The sequence below is a fragment of the Danio aesculapii genome, chromosome 9 (genome assembly GCF_903798145.1).
Source record: "Danio aesculapii chromosome 9, fDanAes4.1, whole genome shotgun sequence".
Lineage (NCBI taxonomy): Eukaryota > Metazoa > Chordata > Actinopteri > Cypriniformes > Danionidae > Danio > Danio aesculapii.
Window position 1 is genome coordinate 5,205,863 of NC_079443.1, and position 25,559 is coordinate 5,231,421.

Below are 25,559 nucleotides of genomic sequence, written 5' to 3' on the forward strand. Positions count from 1 at the left end.
GAGGCGTGTCTATCTGAAGACACCAATGCGCAAGTGCGCCGAGGACATCTGGTACATGTAGGCTATTTCTGATGACAACTCATATTTAAGATGCAGTCCCTTTTGTAACGGTAATCATTACGATCATTAACTCATTGACATCCAATGGTATATTTTACTGCTGCAGCATTTTAACCCGTGTGTAAACATTACAGAAATAAAGTGCTTACTCTGCTTCAAATTGTAGCTACTTCAGACCCAGAATATAATGTTTCGAATCATATTATTGATTGCAATAATTATATTTTATTTTTACTGAAAATTTAAGTAAAGAAAATGTTATTATTTATTATGCGTTCATTCATTTATCCCAGAAATTTAAAGGTACAGCAGCGACATCTGCCGTGCAAAAGAAGCTAGACACTGTACACAGCTGAAGTCCCCCTGAATTATTAGCCCCCCTGTTTATTTTTTTCTCCCAATTTCTGTTTAAGGGAGACAAGATTTTTACACTTTTTTCTTAAACTTTTTTTTAAACTCAACACATTTCTAAACTTATTAGTTTTAATAACTTAAAAAACTGATTTATATTAATTTTGCCATGATGACAGTGGCAACACAGTGGCGCAGTAGGTAGTGCTGTTACCTCACAGCAAGAAGGTTGCTGGTTTGAGCCTCGGCTGGGTCAGTTGGTGTTTCTGTGTGAAGTATGCATGTTCTCCCTGTGTTTGCGTGGGTTTCCTCCAGGTGCTCTGGTTTCCCCCACAGTCCAAAGACATGCGGTACAGGTGAATTGGGTAGGCTAAATTGTCCATAGTGTATGTGTGTGTGTGCGAATGAGTGTGTATGGGTTTCCCAGTGATGGGTTGCGGCAGGAAGGGCATCTGACGTGTAAAACATATGCTGGATGGGTTGGTGGTTCATTCCGTTGTGGTGACCCCAGATTAATAAAGGGACTTGGCTGAAAAGAAAATGAAGGATTGATGACAGTAAATAATATTTTGCTAGATATTTTTAAGACACTTCTATACAGTTTAAAGTGACATTTAAAGGCTTAACAATTGTAATTAGGTTAACTAGGCAGGTTAGAGTAATTAGGCAAGTTATTGTATAATGATGATTTGTTCTGTAGACTAGCGAAAAATATATATAGCTTAAAGGGGCTAATGATTTTGACCTTAAAATGGTGTTTAAAAAATTAATAACTGCTATTATTCTAGCCTATATAAAACAAATAAGACTTTCTCCAGTGGAAAAAATATTATCAGACATACTGTGAAAATTTCCTTGCTCTGTTAAACATCATTTAGGAACTATTTAAACAAAAACATTGAAAGGGGGGCTAATAATTCTGGCTTTAACTGTATATCAAAAGGGTTATTAATATTGATCTTACAATTTGTTAAAAAATAATTTTATTCCAGCCAGACTAAAATAAATAAAATCCTCTAGAAGAAAAAAAATATATAGGAAATACTGTGAAAATTCTCTTGCTCAGGCAAACATCAGTTGGGAATATGTGAAAAATAATTGCATTTTCTAATAGGAGGGTAATAATTTTGCCACAACCATAAAAACTACATGACAAAAATTCAAATGAGGGCTAATCATTTTGACATCAACTGTATATCATAAACACGTTTGTGTGGCTCCCCTTGCCCAACTGTCACCTCATGGGTTTTTTCCAGGTCCAGGGTTACATTTGTAAAGTATTAATTGGAAACACTGGGAAATAGCAGAATACTTAACATAAGATTTGAATTTTTTTTTCTTTGACGCAACATACAGTAGCAATAAAAAATAAGCATACAATTTTTTCTCCTTCAAGTGATGTATTAGGGAGGAGCGGGGACGAAAGTAACGTGGGATGAAAGTAACAAAGCCATTTTCTCAAAGCCCTGACAACACTTGCTTTCCAGGCTTTAACAAGACATTCAGCATGCAGCCCTTGATGGAGCTGCCAGATATAATGTGATTTCAGGACCGTGTCCCGCAGTTAGCTCCAAATTTCTGTTTTTATATGCAAGAAGTAAATTATTGTAGCGGTTCTTTTTTTCCTTATTACAAGTTGTGTCTCTCTTTTCATGTGTCACACTAATGATACAGGTTATTTAATGCAATAACTCATCCTTAGGTTTGCAATGTCTGAGTTTTTCGGTTTAAGAGTAAATCAGGTTTAAATGGGAAGAGTTCCAGTGGGGAAGAAAGTAACACTGTTATTTATATCCCACTGCTAATAGATAAACCTTATTTTTCACTTCCACATTAGAGTTTGCAGTGTTTGGATTCAGATGTGTAAAAAAGCTAATGCACATTGCCAACAATAATAAAACAAATATTCAAAAATTGTAGAACTTTTTAACATTTCGCATTGTTGGATTGCTTTTGAAACATTTGATGGAACTGAAATGAAAATCAAAATGGTGTTTAATTATTATTATTTATTTATTTTTTGCAAAAATGTTTGCAGTGACAGGGTCATAGTCAGATATGTTTAAAATAAACTAGATTAAGCCAGTAAATCTAGCAAATATTGTTGTGTTACTTTTGTTTAAAGTGAGGTTATATTGGAGTTGTTTTACATTGATACAAAATAACATCTAATTTTGATAGACCACTCCTGTGAGTTAGGGGAGCGCGGGGCACAAAGTAATGCGGGGTTAAATGTAACACAGAGTTTTAAGGTATTTGCTCAGGGTTAACCATGGCATGCTTCCGAGGTTTTCACCAAAGTGTCGCCAGACGTCTTTCTGCCAATTATTGAAAAATTTCGGCGAAATTTGAATGAGAAACATAGGAGAAACCATTTTTGCAGCATAAAATATTTTTTATTATACTCGATATTTTTTTATTTGAAATAAATCTGTGAAAGTATGAATGTAAAATCTTATATTGTTGTGATCACCGTCGTCTAGGCTAAAAGATGGAACCATTTTGAAAGATGTAAGAAACACACAGTGCTAGCCAGTTTTTAGGAAAACATGACACAGCAGAGTTAGTTGTAACAGGGTGTTACAATTAAGCCACACACTGTTGGACACCAATTAAACAAACAAAATATTTTTTTGAATTTTGAGTGTAATGTTGAGAACTTTTTAAATAAAAACGTTTTTAATAGTAAATATTGTTTTAATAGAAAAAAATATATATTTTATTGCTGATAATGCAAATAAATGCATTGTATAATAATAGATAAATGGATAATAATGCAAATACGTTCAAATGTGTTTATTCAATAAACAAATACATACATAAACATAATGTGCTATGTAGAATAAAAAAGAAATGAGCCAATTACTGGGGAAATAAAAAAGTTTAAAGTAAACAGAAATTAAATTAACTGTGTGAATTCTGCCTTTGTAAGCATGTGTTACAACTAACCCCCTGTCTGTTTCAACTCGCCCCACAGGTGGGGTAAATAGTAACATTTATACCCCTGGCACTTTTGGCAATACTGCACAGAAACCATAGGTCCGGCCAGGGGCGTCGCTAAACCCAATTTACTGGGGCACGTGCCCCAGTAAAAATCTCCAGTGCCCCAGTAAATGCATTGAGATATGATTTACTTCATATGCAAGTGTATTTATTAAGAGTGGTAATTCCGAAATAAAGACGTTATTCTCTATGTGCAATCGAACTAACGCTGGTGAAAGCAATGTAATCAAAAAGCAAACTGACGCATCTCCGCGTGTGCGCAGAGAACACGCGTGCCTCTCGCACGCGCAGCTCTTCTTCTGAGTGTCCCGGTAGTTAACATGCGCGCCAAAAAAGCAGGCTACCTGCTTGTTACGCGCCGCTCATGTGTTGTAAAACCGGCATAACAGCCTTTTTTGTTTTGCAAGTGGACAAAACTAAAGTTTAAACAATATGATGGTGATCTTACTAAGCATGCCTCAAAAGAGGGATAACGAGTCAGGGAGGTAAGACTTAAACCTAATTCTCTGCCATGTGTCAAGTCTACAACAGATAATCCTATAACACATCTTTTTTTTGTATTTTGTTGAATTGTCTATAGAATTTCATTCAAATGAAATTAATATTTATGCAAAATTAATTTCTTAAATGATCTCAGTTTTCCAGTTACATTTACGATTATTTTGAAGAATAATTGTATAATAATAAGAATACTTTTATTTATAGTATATATATATATATATATATATATATATATATATATATATATATATATATATATATATATATATATATATATATAGTGTGTATATATACACACTATAGTGTAGAGCTTTATGTCTAGCAACGCCCCTGGGTCCGGCGATCATAATTTCAGTGCTCATTTGTAGGGGAGGCTTGTGTGTTGTTGGTAAAAAAAAAAAAATATGGTGTGTCTAACCCCATTACTTTGTTCATTATTTGACCAAAACCAAAGTGTTACTTTGTGCCCCGCTCTCCCCTAGTTACCACAGTAAAAATATATTTCTGCTAAAAACATTCTCTTTTAAAAATAGGTTTATATGAAAAATGTTACTTTCATCCTCGCTCTTGACAAGTGTATTTTAAATCACGCCAAAACAAAAAGGCCTCTGTCAACAATTCCAAACCAACTTCCATCTTCCCGTTAAATAAATTGCGTAAGTTCTGTTTTTGTTTAGCGCTAGATGTCAGCACAACAGCGTAATGCAGTAATACAAAAGTCTTGACTGTTAAATTTCTTTCTTTTTGAACTTAACCACTTATGTTTTTATAGCCACGTATGAATTTGAAGACTGTGTGTGTCATCATATTAACCCGACAAATCGGGTTTTCAACTTCATAAATGTCTCGTTAATCTTCCCAAACGGTCCTTTTTAAATTGAGTTTAATCTCCGGACGACTGTAATGCTGTAAGTTTTGCGGTGTGTGGCGCCACAAGGCATGGTCTTGTGAGTGGGAGAATAGTCACTCCCCTCGGCTGCTTCTGCGCTTTTTAACCGAGCAGGTGTGAGATGTTGAGCAGAAGAGCTCAGTGTAGTTACAGTCAATGAGAGCATCATGGGACGCCAGTGCACCAAAGAAGCGACGTAGGATCGGTGCGCATCACTTTACGCACACTTCCCAAGCAATCCCTCATGTGTTCAGACTTACAGAACGGCACTGTCTGAAGCCTTGGACTTTTCAAAAGTATTTTTTGTTGCTGTTTTGAACGGAGCATTAACCATGAATTCTACATTTAACCAAACGGACAGTGGCATCTTCTCCAACCGGACTGAGGAGAACCTCCTGTGCTGTAACTTCTCGTCGGTGGTGACGGATAACGGCTTCGCGGCGGCAGCTCCGGATGAGAGGAGCCTGTTCATCATGAGGATAGTTCAGATAGCGGTGATGTGCGTGCTTTCCCTCACCGTAGTCTTCGGGATCTTTTTCCTGGGCTGCAATCTCCTCATCAAGTCGGAAGGGATGATCAACTTTTTGGTAACGGATCGGAGACCCTCCAAGGAGGTGGAGGCGGTCATCGTGGGTGCCTATTAGAGACACGATGAGGATTATGCACTGCCGTGATATGAAGTTTGTGGACCACCTGATGGACATGTTTCGATGGCCTCTTTACATGCAGGACACAGTGTTATTTGAACAATGAACTAAAAACTATAGTATGGGGATGAACTGAACGCGCTTTCTCCGTTTTGCGCACTTACGAACCATCAAGATCAGGCATGTTTTACATTCGTCACGTCAAAAAATGTACATAATTTTAAATGTACAGAATTGTGGCACATGCTGTTTATTATTTATAAATTTTTTAATGTAATAGCTGGATCTTCTCAATGTAAAGCACAACATTAACACTGCACGGAGTAATTATTTGTAGTTTAGCAAAGATCAATCATGTTTAATGAAATAAACTCACATTTTAATAAAATTATTTATTCTCTCATGGTCTCTAGTAAATTTAGGCAGTTGTGTTTACATTTTAGCTCAAATATGCTTCAATTAAAAGTTAAATATATTATTTAAACGACTGAAAAGTGAATATTAAACTCAAAACAGGGGTAGTTTAATTTATTATGCTTACAGCTTTCTAATGTGTTACAGTATCTGTTAGTGTCAGATTTTATTCAGACATCTGAATTAATTTTGTGGTATATTTACAGTTTCACATATTTGATGTGGCTACATTAAATGGAACTTTATCTTAAGCCTTTTTAACTGCTCAGTTTTCTGTATTGTTTTTACCTGCAACCTTTGAATTTAGAGTGGCTATCAAATTATAAATGCGTAGTGAGAAATATGAGGCAGGTTTGGATTTTTCAAAAGGTTTGCCAAACAACTATATCATTGCATTTATTAAGTTTGCAGACTTAAAACCAAGTAAAACAGTCTTTCTGTTGCTCGGGTTTGGATAATTAAATGAAATTAATCAGTGGTTTTGAGTTCAGAGGTAAACTAATTAAATTCAGTAGCTGTTACCTAATCAGACAGCAACACTGCCTGTCTTATTTCAGAGTGGCAATCAATAATTGTGATCTTTTTTCATTTTAATGCCTAATAGACATGTAATTTTTCATAATGTTGATATCACTGAGATTAGAGTTAATTAGTCTGCTTGAATGGGTAAATCTCTTCTAAATGTGTTTACCAAAGCAGACAGTGGGGCTGTTGATGAAAGAGACCTGCCAGTTTTAAGACACATCTATTTATAAGAGTGTCTGCGAGAGCTGAGAGCTTGTTAAATTCACAGTGAATAATTTTGCTGCAGTTGCATCAGTACGGATCCAGACACTATGTACTGACATTAGCATTAACACAGAGAACTTATTTCTTTGTACCGTGATCACTCTGTACTTCTTATGAGAGTATATATATATATATATATATATATATATATATATATATATATATATATATATATATATATATATATACACTGTAAAAAATGTCCAGATTTTTACAACATGTTACTGTAATTTTTCACAGTAAATTACATTATCACTTAACAAATTCACAGTAATGGTGTTGTATTCATAATTTAATTGTGACATTAAGGTAGGTTCCATGATTACAGTGAATTACTGTGAAAAGGGGTACATCTTTTGCATGTTAGTTATATTAATTCAAACTCTTTTTATTTCATTCAACATAAACATTAATACAAATAAACTTTTATGCCAGTATTGGCACTTTTTTGATATTTAGAAATAGCAGAATGTTATTGCAGCCCTAAAAACAATTTGGTTACATCTTCAATACTAACTTGAAATGTAATCATCCTGTTTAGAAACGCCATGAATGTCATTGTAAATGTTCATTTTTGGGTGCACTGCACCTTTATTTAGTTTTATTAGGTTAACATGGAAATATGAAATAATTTTTAATGAACATAACTTTGTGCTTAGCCAAAAACATAATAAACTGGAACAAAAGTAATTGATTCATAAAATCAAACAGTGTTAAACGGCCCAAATTATTTCAAAGTCAGGGCAAATGTCAGAATGAATAGCTGAGGAAAGCCTGCTTCACAGTAAAATATAGTTAATTTTAAAAGATTATACAGTGAAATGACAGTAATGGACTTCACTATCTACCGTGAAGTTACACTATATGGCTGTAATTTCACAGTAATTTAATGTAACACAATCATAGTAAATTACTGTGAACTACCTCACGGTAATTTGCTGTAAATTTATATATAGTATTTTACTGTGAAAGCAATGCAATTTTAGGTCAATTTTTTTACAGTATATATATATATATATATATATATATATATATATATATATATATATATATATATATATATATATATATACACTTTTGATTACTGATGTTTTTTTCTAAGTTCTGTAGCCACTAGATTCATGGGTTTTGTCTTTAGTTAGTTTAACATTCACAGAGATTCATGAGACTTGATTAATTCCTTCCTCGCAATACAGAGAATATCGAAGAGCATGTATATACACAGAAAACCCATTGGTAAGACACAGAGTCAGAGTGAGAGGGCTCTCCATTATTAGGATTTTCTATTTCTTCATGAATGTGTTTACAGTGTATGTCAATTCTTAAGAGCATATCATGAGATTATAAAAAATGCTTGTTGAATTCCTCAGTTCATTTGGCAAAAGTGGTCTGCTAAATGAATAAATATATATGGAGACTATCATTTCATAATCATTCTGCATATATCTTGCAACCACATCTTCCATACACAATAAATGACTCTATTTTGTATTGTTTAAAATTTTTGTTATTATTCTTATGTTTCTATTTTTTAATTATTAGAAAATACAAGACCTCTGAAACTAGTCTTTCAATTCCTATAATGCTTTCACATCGAAATTGTGTCAAAGTAGACTGTTTAACCCTCCTGTCGTGATCACCTCCCGCCCCTTACTTTAGTGTTCCCGCTCAAAATTGACCGGTCTCTTTTAACTGCTCTTAACCTTGTCAAAAAGCATTCTTTAGCTGTGAACAACGTCTGAAACTAGTGTTTAACATGAATTTATAGAATTAGACATAAAATAACTGCAGTGAAAATACAAATAGGCCCTAAAAATGTTTACAAAATAAAGGGAATCACGTGGGAGGATCGGCACATAAGCACGGGAAAGAGATGCGTACCCATAAAAGTCAGACATTGCTCAGTCTGAAATGTGTGTGTGAGTGAGTTGGGGTAGTGTGTAGAATATAGTCTAGATACCCATTCATTTCCTATGGCGGTCACTTTTGACCGGGAACACCACAGGTGCAACATGGATGATTAAAAACTTAAAATTCAATGAAAAAGGTGATCATCGTTTTTACATGTTCAATTGCAAAGTGTGGAGGATATTATAAGGCCTTGAGGCAATTGAATGTAAAACACAATATTTTTGAGTGTTTTAACTTGTGAATCTGTCAGATTTGACCTGAACATGACAGGAAGGATAAACTGTGGGGTAGTACAAGGATCAGTTCTTGGTCCTTTGCTTTTTGCATTATTCATGCTAATGCAAGCCAATGCCATTAAAAACATGTTTCTACTGTTATACCAATGATACCCAACTAAAAATCTCATTTCAACCTGGAATCTTGAATGAATTCAAAATGCTAATGCTTGAACAATTCACAGCTAATGTTAAAAACTGGATGACTAATAACTTTATTTTACTAGTTCGGAAAAAAATCCCCCCGGAAATCTTGTTTATTAGACTATAAAACTTAGAGTACTGTCTAATCCTTGATAGATGTTTAGGTAAAGCCTCATTGTCAGCCAAGAATTCAACACAGGCTCATTGTGAATACGTACCTCTCTCTACATTACTGGAGAGTCTAAATTATACACCCAGAGGTATTTCTGGCTAAATTTCGTCTTTAAAACAAACACTATCGGGCAGTATGACGCTGTTCCTTTTCGCGCGACCAACTGACCACTTACCTTCGTGTAGACAGTTTTTCTGCTGTTACCAGTTTGTCCGGTGGCTCGCCACATACTGTACGTTGGAGGACTTGGGAGGCAGAGCAAAGTTAACTGTGATGACAGGGTTTGAGTCTGGTGGAGGACAGTCCCAGAAAGCAGGTAAAACAAAAAAGAAGGCAAAAAATAAAACAAAGAAGTAAATAACAGGGTGAGAATGATCTGAAACCATGGTAAAAAATGTTTTGTTTCTGGATTGCTTTTATAAACACTTTCAGTTGGGTTTGGGGAAGGTGGTGAGTGGGTCAATTGAGGCTTTTGAAAACACTATCGGTTGGGTTTAGGGAAGGGGGTGAGTGGGGTCAGTCGACAGCAGCCTTTGGTGGATTTATGTGAAGATGGCAGGCGCGAATGGCACTTGCTAGAGAAATTTGAGATCTGAAAAAGCACACACAGCTGCTTTAGGTGGATTAGTGAAAACATAAACTGCAAAAAAATACCTCCTGGGACGTATTTCGCGCTCTCTAGAAATGTATACAGGGGTTAGAGTTGGGCTATGTCGACCAATTTGGCATTGTACAGTGTCTAAGACTATAGAATATACAAGACATGACATTCATATACTTTTGAATGGGGAAAAGTGTAACTGTCATGATGGCGATTGAAGCCCTGCCTTTTAGTACAGGAGCCAATCAGCGATTGTTGTATGGCAAATAAAGGCCGCCTTCTAGTACAGGAGCCAATCAGCGATCGCTATAGAATGACAACTCTCCGAGGAAGGGGCTCGGACCCGACATGAGTTTCTGCAGATTGTGTGTGATACGAACATTAGACAGTTGTGGTTTAATTTTATTGGTTATTCGTAATATATCATGTAGTCGTAAGCTTGGCAAGTAGTTTTGGAGAATTTGATGTTTCCCCATTCAGACAGAATGCCCGAGCATACTAACCGAGAGGTGTTTCAAAGATGGCCGCGGAGTGAAATGACTTGCCTCAAAGGGACTTTGATGATGTCTACTGTGAGACCTTGTGATGGACGATGGCATTGACCTCGTTGGCGGTGGTGAATTATTTATGTATAATTATATAAATAATTATTTGTAGCCTACCATTTCAAATACCTGACCCGCATAGTCTTTGTTTTACCCATGACCAAATCATAAATAAATGAGTGATCTTATAATGGCGTCGACGAACTTGGTTGGTAAAAAAGTTGCCCAACCAACAGTATCTGAGGTTTTGACAAAAGTTACTAAGTACAAGCGTGAAAATGAAAGATTGAAGCAGTGTACTGACGCTGTGACACGTTGCGTGATAGATTTGTTAGAGTCGTTAGAGACAAGTTTAATTAAATATCACATTTAACAACTATAATGAGACAAGATCCAGCGGTACATCCTTGATAAACTGTCCGACGTGCACTGCTCTCTGGGGTTTTGTGCTCAAAGCACCTGCTGACTGCTGGAGCTCAGACGTGCGCATACGCTGCAAAACGAGTGTGTGTTTTTGTGTGTGCTCACGTGATTTTCCTTTTCAGCAGTATAGTGTGGAAGGAGGGCTTTTTAGAAATGCTAGGTGAAACGCCAGTGTGGACATGGATCGTTTTCTTTCTAAAATGCCCTTTTAAAACTAAGATGTATTAGTGTAAACAGGGCCGTGTGTACTTTTCGCGAGCGGGTTGCCACTGCGACGGGGTGGAGGATCGACATCGGGATGTCTATCGGCCATCGGCGATGACATCGCCTATCGACCCAACCCTAACAGGAATACATATCCACAATGAGCCTAGGTTGCAAAAATTAGAAGGCGATATTTGATAGCTGTCATTTGAAGGCCACATCTGTATCTAGTTTCTAATCTAGAAATCGGTGAACAGTGAGTCTCTTTTATTTCCAGAGGTGAGTGATGATTACACGATGGCGCCCTGAGCTCCAGTTGATATCAGCTGACAGACAGAAATGCTCAGAAGCTCTGCGGGGCTCATCAATGATCATGATGTTGATTGAAAGCTCTAGACGGCGATTCGACAGAGCCATCATTTCTTGTCCTGTTTTTTACAGCACATGCATCAAAAAATATGTTGTGAAACGGTTAGAAAGGTAGTGTGGAAGTTGATATTAAGATGCATGTTATTAAAATAAGAGTATCCTATGTCCGGCCTTGTGCACAAAGTTGGTCGTTTGTAAAATAAGACGACCTAAATCTTCATATTCACAAACCTTTTAACCATTGTGTGGTCCTAGAATTCTGTATTTTTTGGGATTCTGCATGAGTGTGTCTATAATTTTTGTGTTGTATAAAAATGGTTTTATTGATGGATGGTCAGGATTCACCCCTAAGACAGTACCCTATTTGTGTACAGTTCATGAAAATAGAAAATAGTAAGTTTTTTCTAATGTTGGGTTCATTTTAAACAAAAAAAAAAATATATATAAATAATAGAACTAATATGATTATTTATTTTAAATGATTATATATTGTTTAGGGGGGACGGTGGCTCAGTGGTTAGCACTGCCGCCTCACAGCAAAAAGGGTGGTGGTTCGAGTCCTGGGCCAGTTGGCATTTCTCTCCGAGTTGGAGTAGAGTGCTCCGGTTTCCTTCACAGTCCAAAAACATGCACTATAGGTAAATTGAATAAACTAAATTGGCCGTAGTTGTTATGGAAGCAGACGGACAAACAAGGTAAGTATTTATCGATATTATTCCAACAGCTGAACATAAAAGGATAATTAATGAAAAGTGGGTGGAAGTCGGTGGAACTGATGATCTTTTTTGGCAGGTGGGATGACAGATACTGAGGATGACCGAATGCACACACCAGAGGGCTTGTGGGGAAGACAGACTGACGATACACACAACGCTGACAGGACATCGGGAACACTGGACAGACTGGAAGGAAACAGAGTATGGGTAAATACAAATGCTGAGATCGAAAGGGAGTGATAACCAGGAGGTGTTCACTCAGAGTCCGCTTCGTAGGAACGAGACCGGACCATGAGTGAAGTGAGGTGTGTGCTTTTATAGTGAGTTGGAGTGATTGGGTGCAGCTGTGCGTGATTAGTACTCAGGTGAGGATGTTCGTTGCGTGATACTGGTGGAAGAGCCTGGCCAATCCGTGACAGTAGTGTGTGTGTGTGTGAATGAGTGTATGGGTGTTTTCGGTCCCACTTTATATTAAGTGTCCTTAACTACTATGTACTTGCGTCAAAAAATAAATACAATGTACTTACTGTGTTCATAATGTATTTGAGAACACTTGTGGTGCTTAGAGTTGGGATAGCGCTAGGGTTCTGGACAGGTTTGGTGGTATGGGTAGGTCAACAGTGTATTTACAGATGTAATTACAGAATTTAATTACAGATGTAATTACATACAGGTATTAAATCAAGCATAAGTACACAGTCAATACATGTATTTACACAATAAGTACATTGTAACGAATTATTAATTTCGGTGTAAGTACATCGTAGTTAAGGACACTTAATATAAAGTGGGACCGTGTTTTCCAGTACTGGGTTGCAGCTAGAACGCCATCCGCTGTGTAAAACATATGCTTGAATAATTGGCAGTTCATTCCACTGTGGTGACCTCTGAAATAGAGACTAAGCTGAAGGAAAATTAATGAATGATGTCGTTTATATTTATTGATTATTATATTGATCCTAATATCTGGCCAGAGAATCTTAGACCATGTAAACTCTGTGGGGTCAAAAATTGGCCAAATATATATGAGATGTATAGAAAGACTTTTGGACAGGGTTAAATCTTTTCTCTATTGTTGAACTTCAGGGTGGAGGTCCCATATTGGTGTTGAGGAAGTTTAGAAGCATTTCAGACAAAATACTTAAAAGAATTGTCAATAACAAATGTTGATGAGGCCACCACTGGCTCAAATTTCTATAGATGTGAAGGCACTGTTGATTAGGCGAATAGTTGATTGTAGTTGACTAAGGGTAGGGAATAATTGAATTGCATGAGTTCTAGACTGGATTCTGGAGAGCTATTACTGTGATGACTGGCCAAAAAACTGATGATAGTATTTTCATGGGCTAATATCCCATGAGGTCCTTGAATGTAGGTGGTAGTTAAGTAAGGCATGCTCCATCCACTAGTGGCTGATAAAAACTGAAGAGCATAATTTCCCCTGGCCAATACAAAGCAACTAGTAAATGACAGAGGAATAAACCAAAACACTTTTATATTTATTAGAAATTTAATAGATAATTGTTTAGTTGGGCTGGGTATAAACTAAAAGATTTTTTAAAAATCCAAATATTATTGACTACAAACACAAGGTTAAAAGATCCATGGATAAGGGAGAAGGATGAGGGAGAAGGCAAACAAAACATAACACTGGGAAAAATGTAGAAAACAAACAGGGGACTATGTCTCTCATCTTGCCTGGGAACACCTTGGGATCTCTTGGAGGAGCTGGAGGAAATGTCTGGGGAGAGGGAAGTCTGGGGTGCTCTGCTAAAAATGCAGCACCTGGCCCTGGATAAGTGGCAAACATTGACATGACAACAGGGAAAAACACTCCTTTGGTCCGGTCTTCTGTCATGTTAATCTTAGCAAATGCATGGAAAATGGAGTACAAATCACAGGAACAGGAATACTGGAACAACCAACATGGAGATGACGATGGGATGACAATACCCAGCAGGCACACAACATCATATGATGTTGGTATTTGGTTATATTTTGGTTGAGACATCAGGGGAGCAAAATCCAATGTCAGTTTAACGTCAAATGATCTTTGGTTGATTTTAGGTTGTGGAATTAACTAACCAAAGTCCAACGTCATCTTAATGTCATAATGTGACATCTATACAATGTCAAAGTCTAACATCAGCAGACATTGTTCTTTGGTTGATTTTAGGTTGTGGAATTAACTAACCAAAAGTCCAACGTCATCTTAACGTCATAATGTGACATCTATACAATGTCAAAGTCTAACATCAGCAGACATAACATCAGCAGACATTGTTCTTTGGTTGATTTTAGGTTGTGGAATTAACTAACCAAAGTCCAATGTCATCTTAACATCATAATGTGATGTCCATACAACGTCAAAGTCTAACATCAGTAGACGATGATCTTTGGTTGATTTTAGGTTGTAGAATTAACTAACCAAAGACCAACGTCATCTTAAAATCATAATATGACGTCCATACAACGTCAAAGTCTAACATCAGTAGATGATGATCTTTTTTTGGTTTAAATTTGTGGAATTAACTAACCAAAATCCAACATCATATTAACGCCATAATGTGACGTCCATACAACATCAAAGCGTAACAGCAGTAGATGTTGATTTTAGGTTGTGGAATTAACTAAAGTCCTACATCATCTTAACGTCATAATGTGACGCCCATACAACGTCAAAGTCTAACATCAGTAGACGATGATCTTTGGTTGATTTTAGGTTGTGGAATTAACTAACCAAAGTCCAACGTCATCTTAACATCATAATATGACGTCCATACAACGTCAAAGTCTAACATCAGTAGATGATGATCTTTGGTTGGTTTAAATTTGTGGAATTAACTAACCAAAATTCAACATCATATTAATGCCATAATGTGACGTCCATACAACGCCAAAGCGTAACAGCAGTAGACGTTGATTTCAGGTTGTGGAATTAACTAAACAAAGTCCAACATCATCTTAACGTCATAATGTGACGTCCATACAACGTCAAAGTCTAACATCAGTAGACGATGATCTTTGGTTGGTTTAAATTTGTGGCATTAACAAACCAAAATTCAACATTATATTTACGTCATAATGTGACGTCCATACAACGCCAAAGTGTAACATAAGTTGACATTGATCATTGCCAACCAACCAAAGTCCAACGTCTGTCTGACTTTGAGTTGACATCAACCCGATTTTCATTTCCAACCAAAATCCAACGTCCCGATGACGTTGGGGTACAACGTTAATCTGGCGTCATGTTGACGTCCTGTGCCTGCAGGGTAGAGACCAAACAGGGAATATAGTAAAACTGAGAATGGAAATACACCAGGGCTAATGACAATCATACAAGAAAACAAAGGGATCACATAACATATGCACATGGAATACAGTGACATTGCTGTTGAAATTCTGACATAGGAGTCAAATCTCTGCCTGGTTAAACACTATATTTCACAAAGTATTTATGTAAGCCCATCAGAATTCATTTTTTTCAATTAATTTAAAAAAACAATAATGAATTAATTAATTCTAATCACAGTGTTAACTTTGCCAATAACCTCCTCAATAATATATGGTGAATTTGAGCAGTTGGCTCATCATCTACCGAGGTGTTTAATAGCACTATACATTATTCATAATTTGCTTGTCTCAGTCTACTTGTCCCTAGTCTTCGTACAGTTTATGTTTTAGCTCATTTATTTTTCAAGGTGTTTGCAATGCGGCAGGGCTTCAGAAGAAGCAGCACGGCAGTGGAGGTGTAATACTTGGGCCATGAGGGACAAGAACAGTTGATGACTTTGAAGATTAAGGTTGCTCTCCTGAGAGACTGAGCTATGACAAACATACGGAAAAGTGTGTGAATGTGTGTGTGTGTCCACAAAGTACCTGAGTGCATCGTCATGGCAACCTGATAGCTGTTCCACAGGTGGTTCACATGGGAAACAACAAAGATGCAGGTTTCTGCAAGAGAGCAGGGCTGTATCATCCTAAGAAAAATCAAATGGTCTTGGCTGACCTGAAGTATCCACTTTCTGATAGGCTATTTAGCTGAATTTTACTGACCAATTTTTTTACACTGCAACTACATGTTTACAACTACATATATATTAGGCTGTTTACATGACTGCTTTTTACAAATATTTTCCAAGAATATTTTAAACACATAATACTTTTAATAACTATTTTCTAAAAACTAATTTATTTTGTCACTGGTTCGAGTCCAGGCTAGGCCAGGAGGCATTATTGTGTGGCGTTTGCATAAGCTAAATTGGCTGTGAGGTACGAGTGTGTGGGTGTTTCCAAGAACTGGTGCATCAGTTAGGCCCAATCCCAATTCTACCCCTTACCCCCCGTTTTGCACGTTCACGTGAAGGGGTAGGGCAATTCTCTTTAGCTTGAAGGTGTAGGGCACAGGGAAAGGGGTAGATAGCTCTTTGAACTGAGATTTTTCAGGACCACACTCGAAACCATGGAGTACGAAAATTTCCCTGAATACACCAGCCACAATGGCAGGATAGCTGCACCTGGACGTCAAGAGGTCCACAATTTATTTATTTTTTTTGTCATTATTACAAATTTTTACAACAAACAAGCACATGTTTTAATATAGTCATAACCATGTTCATGTTTTAACATCATGCTTAAAAAAAAAAAAAAAAAGCTGAAATAAAAGCAGCTAAATTTCGCTATCAATAATAGCGTTCTGACACTCGATGACACTCAAATACCCTGTAACATTAAAGCATTAATACAACCTTTCATTGTTTTCCCCTTTTCAAAACATATACTCTGCACAAAAACATAAATATACGTTGCACAATATAAACAAAACAGATTTTAAAAAATTTTCAGCAAACAAACACCCTTAATGTGTTCATTCCTTTATTAAGATGTCCATGGTTACTTTTCACCATTTCATTTAGGGAAACTCCTGAGGTAAATAAGTTCCATCTCTAAACTTTAATAATAAATCTAAATAAAATGCTGCGCTTCCAACCTCCAGTCCCTATGACTTCTAGGATTTCTAGAGGGAGTTCGGTGCTCAAGTCTGCATCGGTGCGTCCTCGATATCAAGATCTCATCCGGGAAGTTTCACGCATCCTCTGTTCTTGCGGTCTTTGGAACTGAACTTTGGCAGCTGAAGACGTTACACGAGAACACAAGACTGCTGAAAAACGCATATTGAGAAACAGCCAATGTTTGTCAAAAACGGGAACAGGAAATAAACTGAGGAATCTGACTTTTAAAAAAGATACAAACAGGATGGAAAAAAAACAGGAAAAATGTACATGCCGAACTACCAGACAAACTAGTAACAGCGGGAAAGCTGTCCATATGGAGGTAAGCGGTCAGCTGGTAAGCGAGAAAAGGAACAGCGTCATACCGACCCACAGCATTTGTTATAAAGATGAAATGCAGCCACACGTAGCTCTGGCTACATACTTTACGATCTCCAGAAATTTATACAGGGCTACATTTTCAGAATGAGCCTATGCTGCATACTTACCTGGCTAGCAAATCTGCTTCATCCATTTCTCCACTGTCTCCTTCCATTTTTCAGTTGCATTTCCTCCAGGTTCCAACAGCTCATGCAGTCTATCTTTAACCTTCAAGTTGCTCATTTTAATACCTGTCAATAAACACACATGTTGGGGTTAATCACCATTTTGGTTCAAGCCAACTACTTCTCCGCGACTCTCATTTGGTCGCCCACTGATGCTAAGCAGGGTCATGGCTGGTTAGTACCTGGATAAGAGGCCACATGGGAAACTAGGTTGCAGTTGGAAGAGGTGATAGTGACCATGTGGTCTGTGTGGGTCCTAGTTTCCCAGTATAGTAATGAGGACTCTATAATGTCAGTGAGCACTGTCCTTCGGATGGGATTAAGGTTCTGACCTTCTGTGGTTTATAAAAATCCCAGGATATCCGAGACACAATGGCGTCCTAACCATACCCATTTCATAATTGGATTCATCACTCTGTCTCCTCTGCACAAATAAGCTGGCCTATATTGTGTGTGGGGTTTGGTGCAACCAAAAAAAATTTCCTACTGAAAAATCCAGCTTAAACCAGCCTAGGCTGGTTGGCTGGTTTTAGCTGGTTGACCAGCCTGGTTTTAGAGGGGTTTTGGCCATTTCTAGGCTGGTTTCCAGCCCTGACCAGCCTGGTCTTAGCTGGTCAGGCTGGAAAATGACCAGCTAAAACCAGCTTGACCAGCCAAAACCAACTATATTCAGCTTAAATCAGGCTGGTCAAGCCAGTTTTAGCTGGATTTTGCTGGTCATTTTCCAGCTTGACCAGCTAAGACCAGGCTGGAAATGGCTGGAAACCAGCCTGGAAATGGCCAAAACCCCTCTAAAACCAGCCTGGTCAACCAGCTAAAACCAGCCAACCAGCCTAGGCTGGTTTAGGCTGGATTTTCCAGCAGGGTGTGTGTGGTCTGATTGAGTTTGTCAAATCAGTGTCAGCCATTAGTGAAAGAGATTACTCTGGTTATTCGGCAAACGAATCATAGTGTGAGAACAAAAACTGAAGACAAACCATTTCTGACATATTTACACACCTTATGGATTATTAGATTATCAGACATATTTGTCCAAGTAAATCCTTGTGTGTTGAGGGACAATTAGTGTCAAAATGAACGCAGAACACGGGCTCTCATTTCAGTCAACTGTTGTCCGTTTATTGTGTTTTCGTGCAGCTTTTTTGATCCAGATGCAGGCACCATGAGATAACAACACAGTTGTATTTTGTAGCCACTACTTCTTTGGGACCAGCTTGTATTCTCACTGGCTTCACTAAACAATCTCTGTTGTAAAGATATATGGATTTTGTAGGTGTATTTGGTAGCACTGGTGGTGTGTGCTAGATCAATTATTAATTTGTAATGACTAATTTATGGATTTGTTGGCGCACATTTCTCCCTCCTACTGACAGTCATGGCTTTGAGAGAGACCATATGCCAACTGGTGATGATAATAACCACTGTACAGAACATCTTTTGGGGAGAGCATGACATTCAATTAAGTGTTTAGTTATAACTAGGCCCACATGGAATCTGCACGCGCAGAAATTCACAGATTTCCACAGATTTTTAGCCCATCATTGAGTTTATTGAGTATACTATTTATTTACTTGTTTAAATGTGTGTAAATTTATATTTATTCGGTTTTTAATTAATTTCAGTAATATTATTGACTAATATGAAAGTGTACATTTGATTTATTTCCAATACAGTCTGTAAAGTAATATTGTCTGTCTTTTAGTAGATCTATTCTATGAGAGACTTGCTTTGCTTACCAAATAAGTGGATCTCGACTTATTTGCATTGTAAACATTAAATAACAGCTAAATAACAGCTTTTTATTTCATATATTAAGTTTTTAGTTATGATACTCCTAAAATAATTCCGCATAAATCTGCAGATTTTTACAGAATTCTCAGTTTAAAAAAGGAAATGATGTCCGCAGATTTTGCCTGGCCCTAGTTATAACTATATAATTTCATGGGAATAATAACACTTGATTTTTGTGTTTATTGTCATCATAGCACCATATTTCAATAAAACCATTGTGCCTTTCTGCTCATTAAGCCTGATCTCACGAGAAAACGTAAGTATTTTACGTTTTGTCAGTTTAGTGGCTAATTCGTACGAATTCGTATGAGTTCAGTTGAACGAAATTGTACGATTTTAAAAAGGAGGCGTGGCACCTAACCCCGCCCCTAAACCCAACCGTCATTGGGTGATGAGCAAATCGTACGAAAATGTACGAACTAGATCGTATGAATTCATACGAATTAGCTACTAAATCAAAAAGTTACGAATTGCCGTGAGATTGTGTTGGCTCATTTTAGGTTTAATTAAGTAATTTTCCCTGTCTTTTATAGTTCAGACATTGCAAATAAATGTGTTTACCTCTACAGTATATACAAAAACAAATCAAAGAATAAAATCATTCAAAACATCTCTTTTGACTGACTTTTAAGCAAATATTTTAGTGGTCAGCTAAATTCAGGTCAAAACAGAGCGCAATCCCTCCAAACTTGCCAGTGCTATTTTTGCCTCTGGTTTTTAATTGGGACGTGCTGTACTTTAAAAACTGGAGTGTTCGTTAATGAGTTCTCATCAGATGATGATAGTCGGAATTTACTGATTTTTATACTAGGCTGTAATCACCACTCAAATGTGTTAGTTTTATTTCTTTTTTTGTAAGTTACAAATGGTTTTTCAGCAGTGTGAATATTCTCTTGAACAATCCAGATTGGACATTTCATTGTGTGACTGTGATTGAGTGATAGTGGATGCTTGTTCAGTGATGGCTTTGATTGGTTTGCTTATAACTGTAAGTGTTTACAAGTGCTTCTCATGTTGTTGCTTTAAAAAAAAACAACAACACATTTTAAAAAACGTTGATGTGTACCAAAGTATATGACAATACTGAATAGCAAAAATAATGGAAAATCCCTTTTGATGAAATGGGATTGGAATTTAGCATGTCTATAATTTGCGAATGCACAATTTTTCTGGATAAGTGCCACCTGGACGTTGTCAAGGTCTGTCATCACGGTGACAGGACAGTTTACCACAACTCCTGTTCACAGCAATTAGCAACACATGCTGTGTGTGTACAAGAGGGTGTGAAGTCTAACCTCAGTCAAGTGTTCATGTTATAATGTTGTCCATGTTCATCTCTTCTCATTGTCATTGCTTGTTCTTCTGAAGATGTATACTATTATATACCAGTACTGTTATATATATATATATATATATATATATATATATATATATATATATATATATATATATATATATATATATATATATATATCCCTGCTGAAAAATCCAGCTTAAACCAGCCTAGACTGGTTGGCTGGTTTTAGCTGGTTGACCAGCCTGGTTTTAGAGGGGTTTTGGCCATTTCCAGGCTGGATTTCAGCCATTTTCAGCCTGGTCTTAGCTGGTCAGGCTGGAAAATGACCAGCTAAATCCAGCTAAAACCAGCATGACCAGTCTGGTTTAAGCTGGACATAGCTGGTTTTGGCTGGGCTCCCAGCCTGGCTTGGCTGGTCAAGCTGGTTTAAGCTGGTCATTACCCAGCCTGAGCAGCTAAGACGAGGCTGGAAATGGCTGGAAACCAGCGTGAAAATGGCCAAAACCCCTCTAAAACCAGGCTGGTCGACCAGCTAAAACCAGCCAACCAGCCTAGGCTGGTTTAAGCTGGATTTTTCAGCAGGGATATATATATTAATCTAAATTAATCTCACTGTAATCTTGGAATTAATCTAGATTAAAATGGCTCATTTGAAATCTGTCTGCCAAAGGCATTCAGAATTTGCGTGCTACCCAAATAATGACTAAATATAAGTCTTTGAGAACGGGTTTCTTAAGCCAGGTGGCGCATTAGACCAGGGGCTCATCTCAGAAATATGTTGAAAAAAATCTGCTCTTCGTTAAACAGAAATTGGGGGAAAAAATAAACAGGGGGGGTGAATAATTCTGACTTCAACTGTATCTTTAAGCATTATTTCACAAATCACAATTCATAAATAAACATATAGGGACAATAATGCTTTCCTGTTTTCATACTTTCTATCTTTGATGTAAATTAGCTTGTCCCAATTGTAACAGCTTTGATCTGTATGTTAATGAATTTTAGACACCCCTTGTCTAAGATGGCTCTCGGTGTCCCTCACTCATACATGTTCTATAATTGATTAGCATTTTCTCAGGATGTGATCACCCCAAATGGTCTGGAAACAACAACAGTGTTGACTTTGATCTCTATGATAAATCGAGCTCTTTTGCCTTGGGTGGATATTTAGAAATCAGATCTAATGGAAACATTTTAGAGATGTTATCTGTTATTTGACAAGATCTTTGAGTATGATTACTTCTGTACTTGCAGAAGTTTGTAAAGTCAAGCAGTTTTGACTCATTTCAGAACGCGAGATAGTGAAAGTGTCATGGGGGGATGACGTCAAACTCCGGGGCGTTTTCTTTCGTGTTTGGCGCATCTTCATTGTCGTTCAGTCTGACTTTATGACAGCTGAGATCTTACAGAGTGACATGTGAGCCATGTGCGTGCAGTCTGACATGCTACAATCGTTCAGGATTATATATAAAAAAAAATATCGCAGTGTAAGCCGGCCTTTAGATAGAATCATAACTTTAAATTAATGTACATCTCTCACCAAGAAGCCACCCATTGCGCACACTGTCAGCTTGAAATCTCTCCCCAACCACGCTCTTTCCAAGGATGTATGAATCACAAATTGACCCAGGCCACCTTGCTACAGTTTTTATAAGGCACATTTGTGCATCACATATTATCTGCACATTTAGTGAATGGAAATGTTTCTGATTCACATATGCAAATTCTTTTTCAATTGAATCTTTAAAGCAATAAGTGAAGTCAATCACTGTGATTACGCTAGGAAAAATGGCTATTGCTGCAAATGGCATTTTAAAGGCTGGTCAACTGCATTTATGGAAACCTTATATACCTGACAAATATGCGGATGACTCCATCTCATTCAGCTGGCATTGCATGGCTCAAAGACAACTGACTAATTCCTGAGCATTCTGCCAGTTCCCTTTGGAAAGAACCAGTTGCCAGGAAACAAAGTGTGGTCCCTAAAATTTGTTCTCTTCCTATTTTACCATTTGCATTATCCTCTAATAGGGCCAGAAGGCTGGTTTAAAAACATTTGTAGAAGTTAGTTAATCAATACTAATACTAGTTAATCCTGCCCAACTGAGCTTGGTTTTTCCTCAAGGTTTTTTTCCCTTCACTTTCGTTCATCAATTGGTGTTTTGTTTGTTCCTCGCCATTGTGGCAACTGGATTGATTGGTTTGGGAATTGTGGAGCTGCGTATCGGTGGAGTTGCTCTTCAGCGTTCAGTGTTTCTGTCACCAACCTGCACTTTGTCTCCATTCCCCTAGAGGTCCCCGTGTTTCCCCTACTACTATGGCTAGTAAGACTGTTTTATTTCCCTGTTGCTGGCTGCCTTAATGTCTATTTGTTTTCTCCCCTCGTGGAGTTTTCTATACATGTTTATTATACTGTTAAAATATTTTGTATTCCTCATTCTGGGAAGAACCTAAGTTGTCTGTTTTGCTACCTAATTTTTGAGAAGAATCTAAGTAGACTTATTTTTTTTTATAATAAATCCTTGTTTTCTGGATTCCGTCTTGGAGTGTTTTCGATTGGGTCCAACTCAATTACCTCTGTGGTTCAGTGGTCGCACCAGAGACCTGGGTTTAAGGCCTGGTCGTGACAGTTTCACCTTTCAACAGTGTCATTTATATTACATTGAACTAAACTCAACTTCTACTGTAAACTTGGTCCGAAGCTAGCAGTTTCAATTTACTATAACTTAATCTAAATTGTAAAAAGTGTTATAGAAACAAAGATGAATTGAATTAAAAATTGAATTTGGACATAAATTCAGCAAAACAGAAAATCACTGCAGAGTGAGCAGAGGCAGTAAAACTACTCAGTACTCAGACAAGGGGTCCCTCTGTTAGCATAGGGCTACAAAAATATATTATTATGATCTAATATATAAGTACTCATAATACCGTTTTCTAAAGTGTACTTCTATTTTCATAAGTGACATCATAAATGATTATTAAAGTAAAATATGTTATATTATAAACTATGAACTTTTTAGTTTCCCTTAGCATGCACTGTACATTGATTGTAATCATCCTTAACGCAATAATTTTGCCATGTATACTCCTATACTAATGATCAAATTATTAATTCATGATCAATATGGTTTCATTTGTTGGCAATGAATAGCTAATGTGAGAAACTGGACACTGTCTGGAGTCAAACAGCACAAATTTGCTGAATCCCCAAGACATTTGACCGAGATCTGACAGCGTCCCAGCCCTAAAGATTGCCTCAGGTGAAGGGGATAAAACTACACCCCCGTCACACAATCCTTCTCTGATTTCATCACTCTGTCCTCTTCTCACATAACACAGGCATGGTTGACTGGTCATTTAGGCAGCTTGTTGCAACAGCTCTAAACTCTATAGACATGATCATAGTGTACAATACAAACAATAAAATAATTATTTACATTTCTTTAAGGGAAGAGATGGTGAATATTTTCTTTGGTTATTTTAGTAATTCCTAATTAAATTCCACATTAAAGCTTAACTATGACCCTCAAGGAAGCAGACTTTGGTTTTTCAATTAGGAATTTATCTCATCATAGTTTTCATTTAAATATTTGTTGGTACATATTCTCAGGTAAAATGTGAAGTTCATAATTACTTTTGGGTTTATTTAAATTATTATTATAACCATTAAACAGTCAGCAGCAGTCCCGTCTTTAGCCCAGGCGAGATGCTTCTGATGCTGTCTGTTGTTCAAGAGTGGCTTGACACAAGGAATGTGACAGCTGAAACCCATGTCTGTGCATAGTGTTTCTTGAAGCACTGACTCCAGCTGCAGTCCACTCTTTTTGAATCCCCCCCACATTTTCGAAAAGGTTTTGTTGCACAGTTCTCTCCAAGGCGCAGTTATCCCTATTATTTGTACATTTTACCTCATATTTTCCTTCCGTTCACGCCTCTATTAATTTGCTTGTACATAGAGCTCTGAACAGCCAGCCTCCTTTGCAATAACTTTTTGTGTCTTGCCCTCCTTGTGCAAGGTGTCAATTCAATTTTCAATTCAATTCAATTCACCTTTATTTGTATAGCGCTTATACAATGTAGATTGTGTCAAAGCAGCTTCACATAAAAGGTCACAGTAAATAGGAACAGTGTAGTTCAGTTTGTAGTGTTTAAGTTCAGTTCAGTTGAGCTCAGTTCAGTGTGTCAATGGTCGTCTTTTGGACAACTGTCAAATCAGCCGTCTTCCTCATGACTGTGTAACTAACAGAATTAAGCTGCGGTCACACCAGAGTTTGTGTGTGCGAAATTCTGTCATACGGTGCTGCGAAAAGGGGCGGGATTAAACAAGATGTTTAGACATTTAAAAAGCGAGTGATTGCTCCATGTTTTAAATTTCTGTCCAGAGAGGTCCTGTTTTGAACCTCGATTGGTCTCACAAAGTCAAGTGATGCGATTTCGCAGGTCAGAGTTCACCAAGCTTGAACTTTGCACTGCAGCGAACTGCAAAACTTCCAGTCTTGACGCATGACCTTGCGTTTCTGGTCTGACGCATTAGCGTGCGCATGAATGGAAGTCTATGGGGAGAAAAGTCAAGTGTGACCAACTACCGCAACCTCCTGCAAATCATCGATGTCCCACATGGAAATGACTTTCCCCAACTGGGATGTCTGAGACAGGAATAAACAACAAAACAAGGCGAGGGTCTAAAACACGGCAGGACAAGGCAAGGAAAAATGCGTCATAATGTTCACTATACAGTTTACAAGACTCAGCAACAATGTGTGTGTTTGTGCTGTTTTTATAGTCCATGGAATCACATTATGAGCGGCTTCAGATGAGACTGTGTGTGTGTGTGTGTGTGTGTGTGTGTGTGTGTGTGTGTGTGTGTGTGTGTGTGTGTGTAATCACCGGAACT

The 25,559-nt window shown here is 37.3% G+C and overlaps 1 protein-coding gene across 1 annotated transcript; it reads left to right on the forward strand.

Annotated features, from left to right (window-relative positions):
* The first annotated feature begins 4,955 nt into the window (after positions 1-4,955).
* Positions 4,956-5,868, forward strand: rprma (reprimo, TP53 dependent G2 arrest mediator candidate a). Its single transcript, XM_056465394.1, has one exon. It carries the CDS (start codon positions 5,137-5,139, stop codon positions 5,446-5,448), a length of 312 nt encoding a protein of 103 aa, XP_056321369.1. The 5' UTR covers positions 4,956-5,136; the 3' UTR covers positions 5,449-5,868.
* Positions 5,869-25,559: the final 19,691 nt, after the last annotated feature.

What these genes read in the sequence shown, in the direction of transcription:
- rprma (XM_056465394.1), top strand. Translation starts at nt 5,137, where the DNA reads ATGAATTCTACATTTAACCAAACGGACAGTGGCATCTTCTCCAACCGG.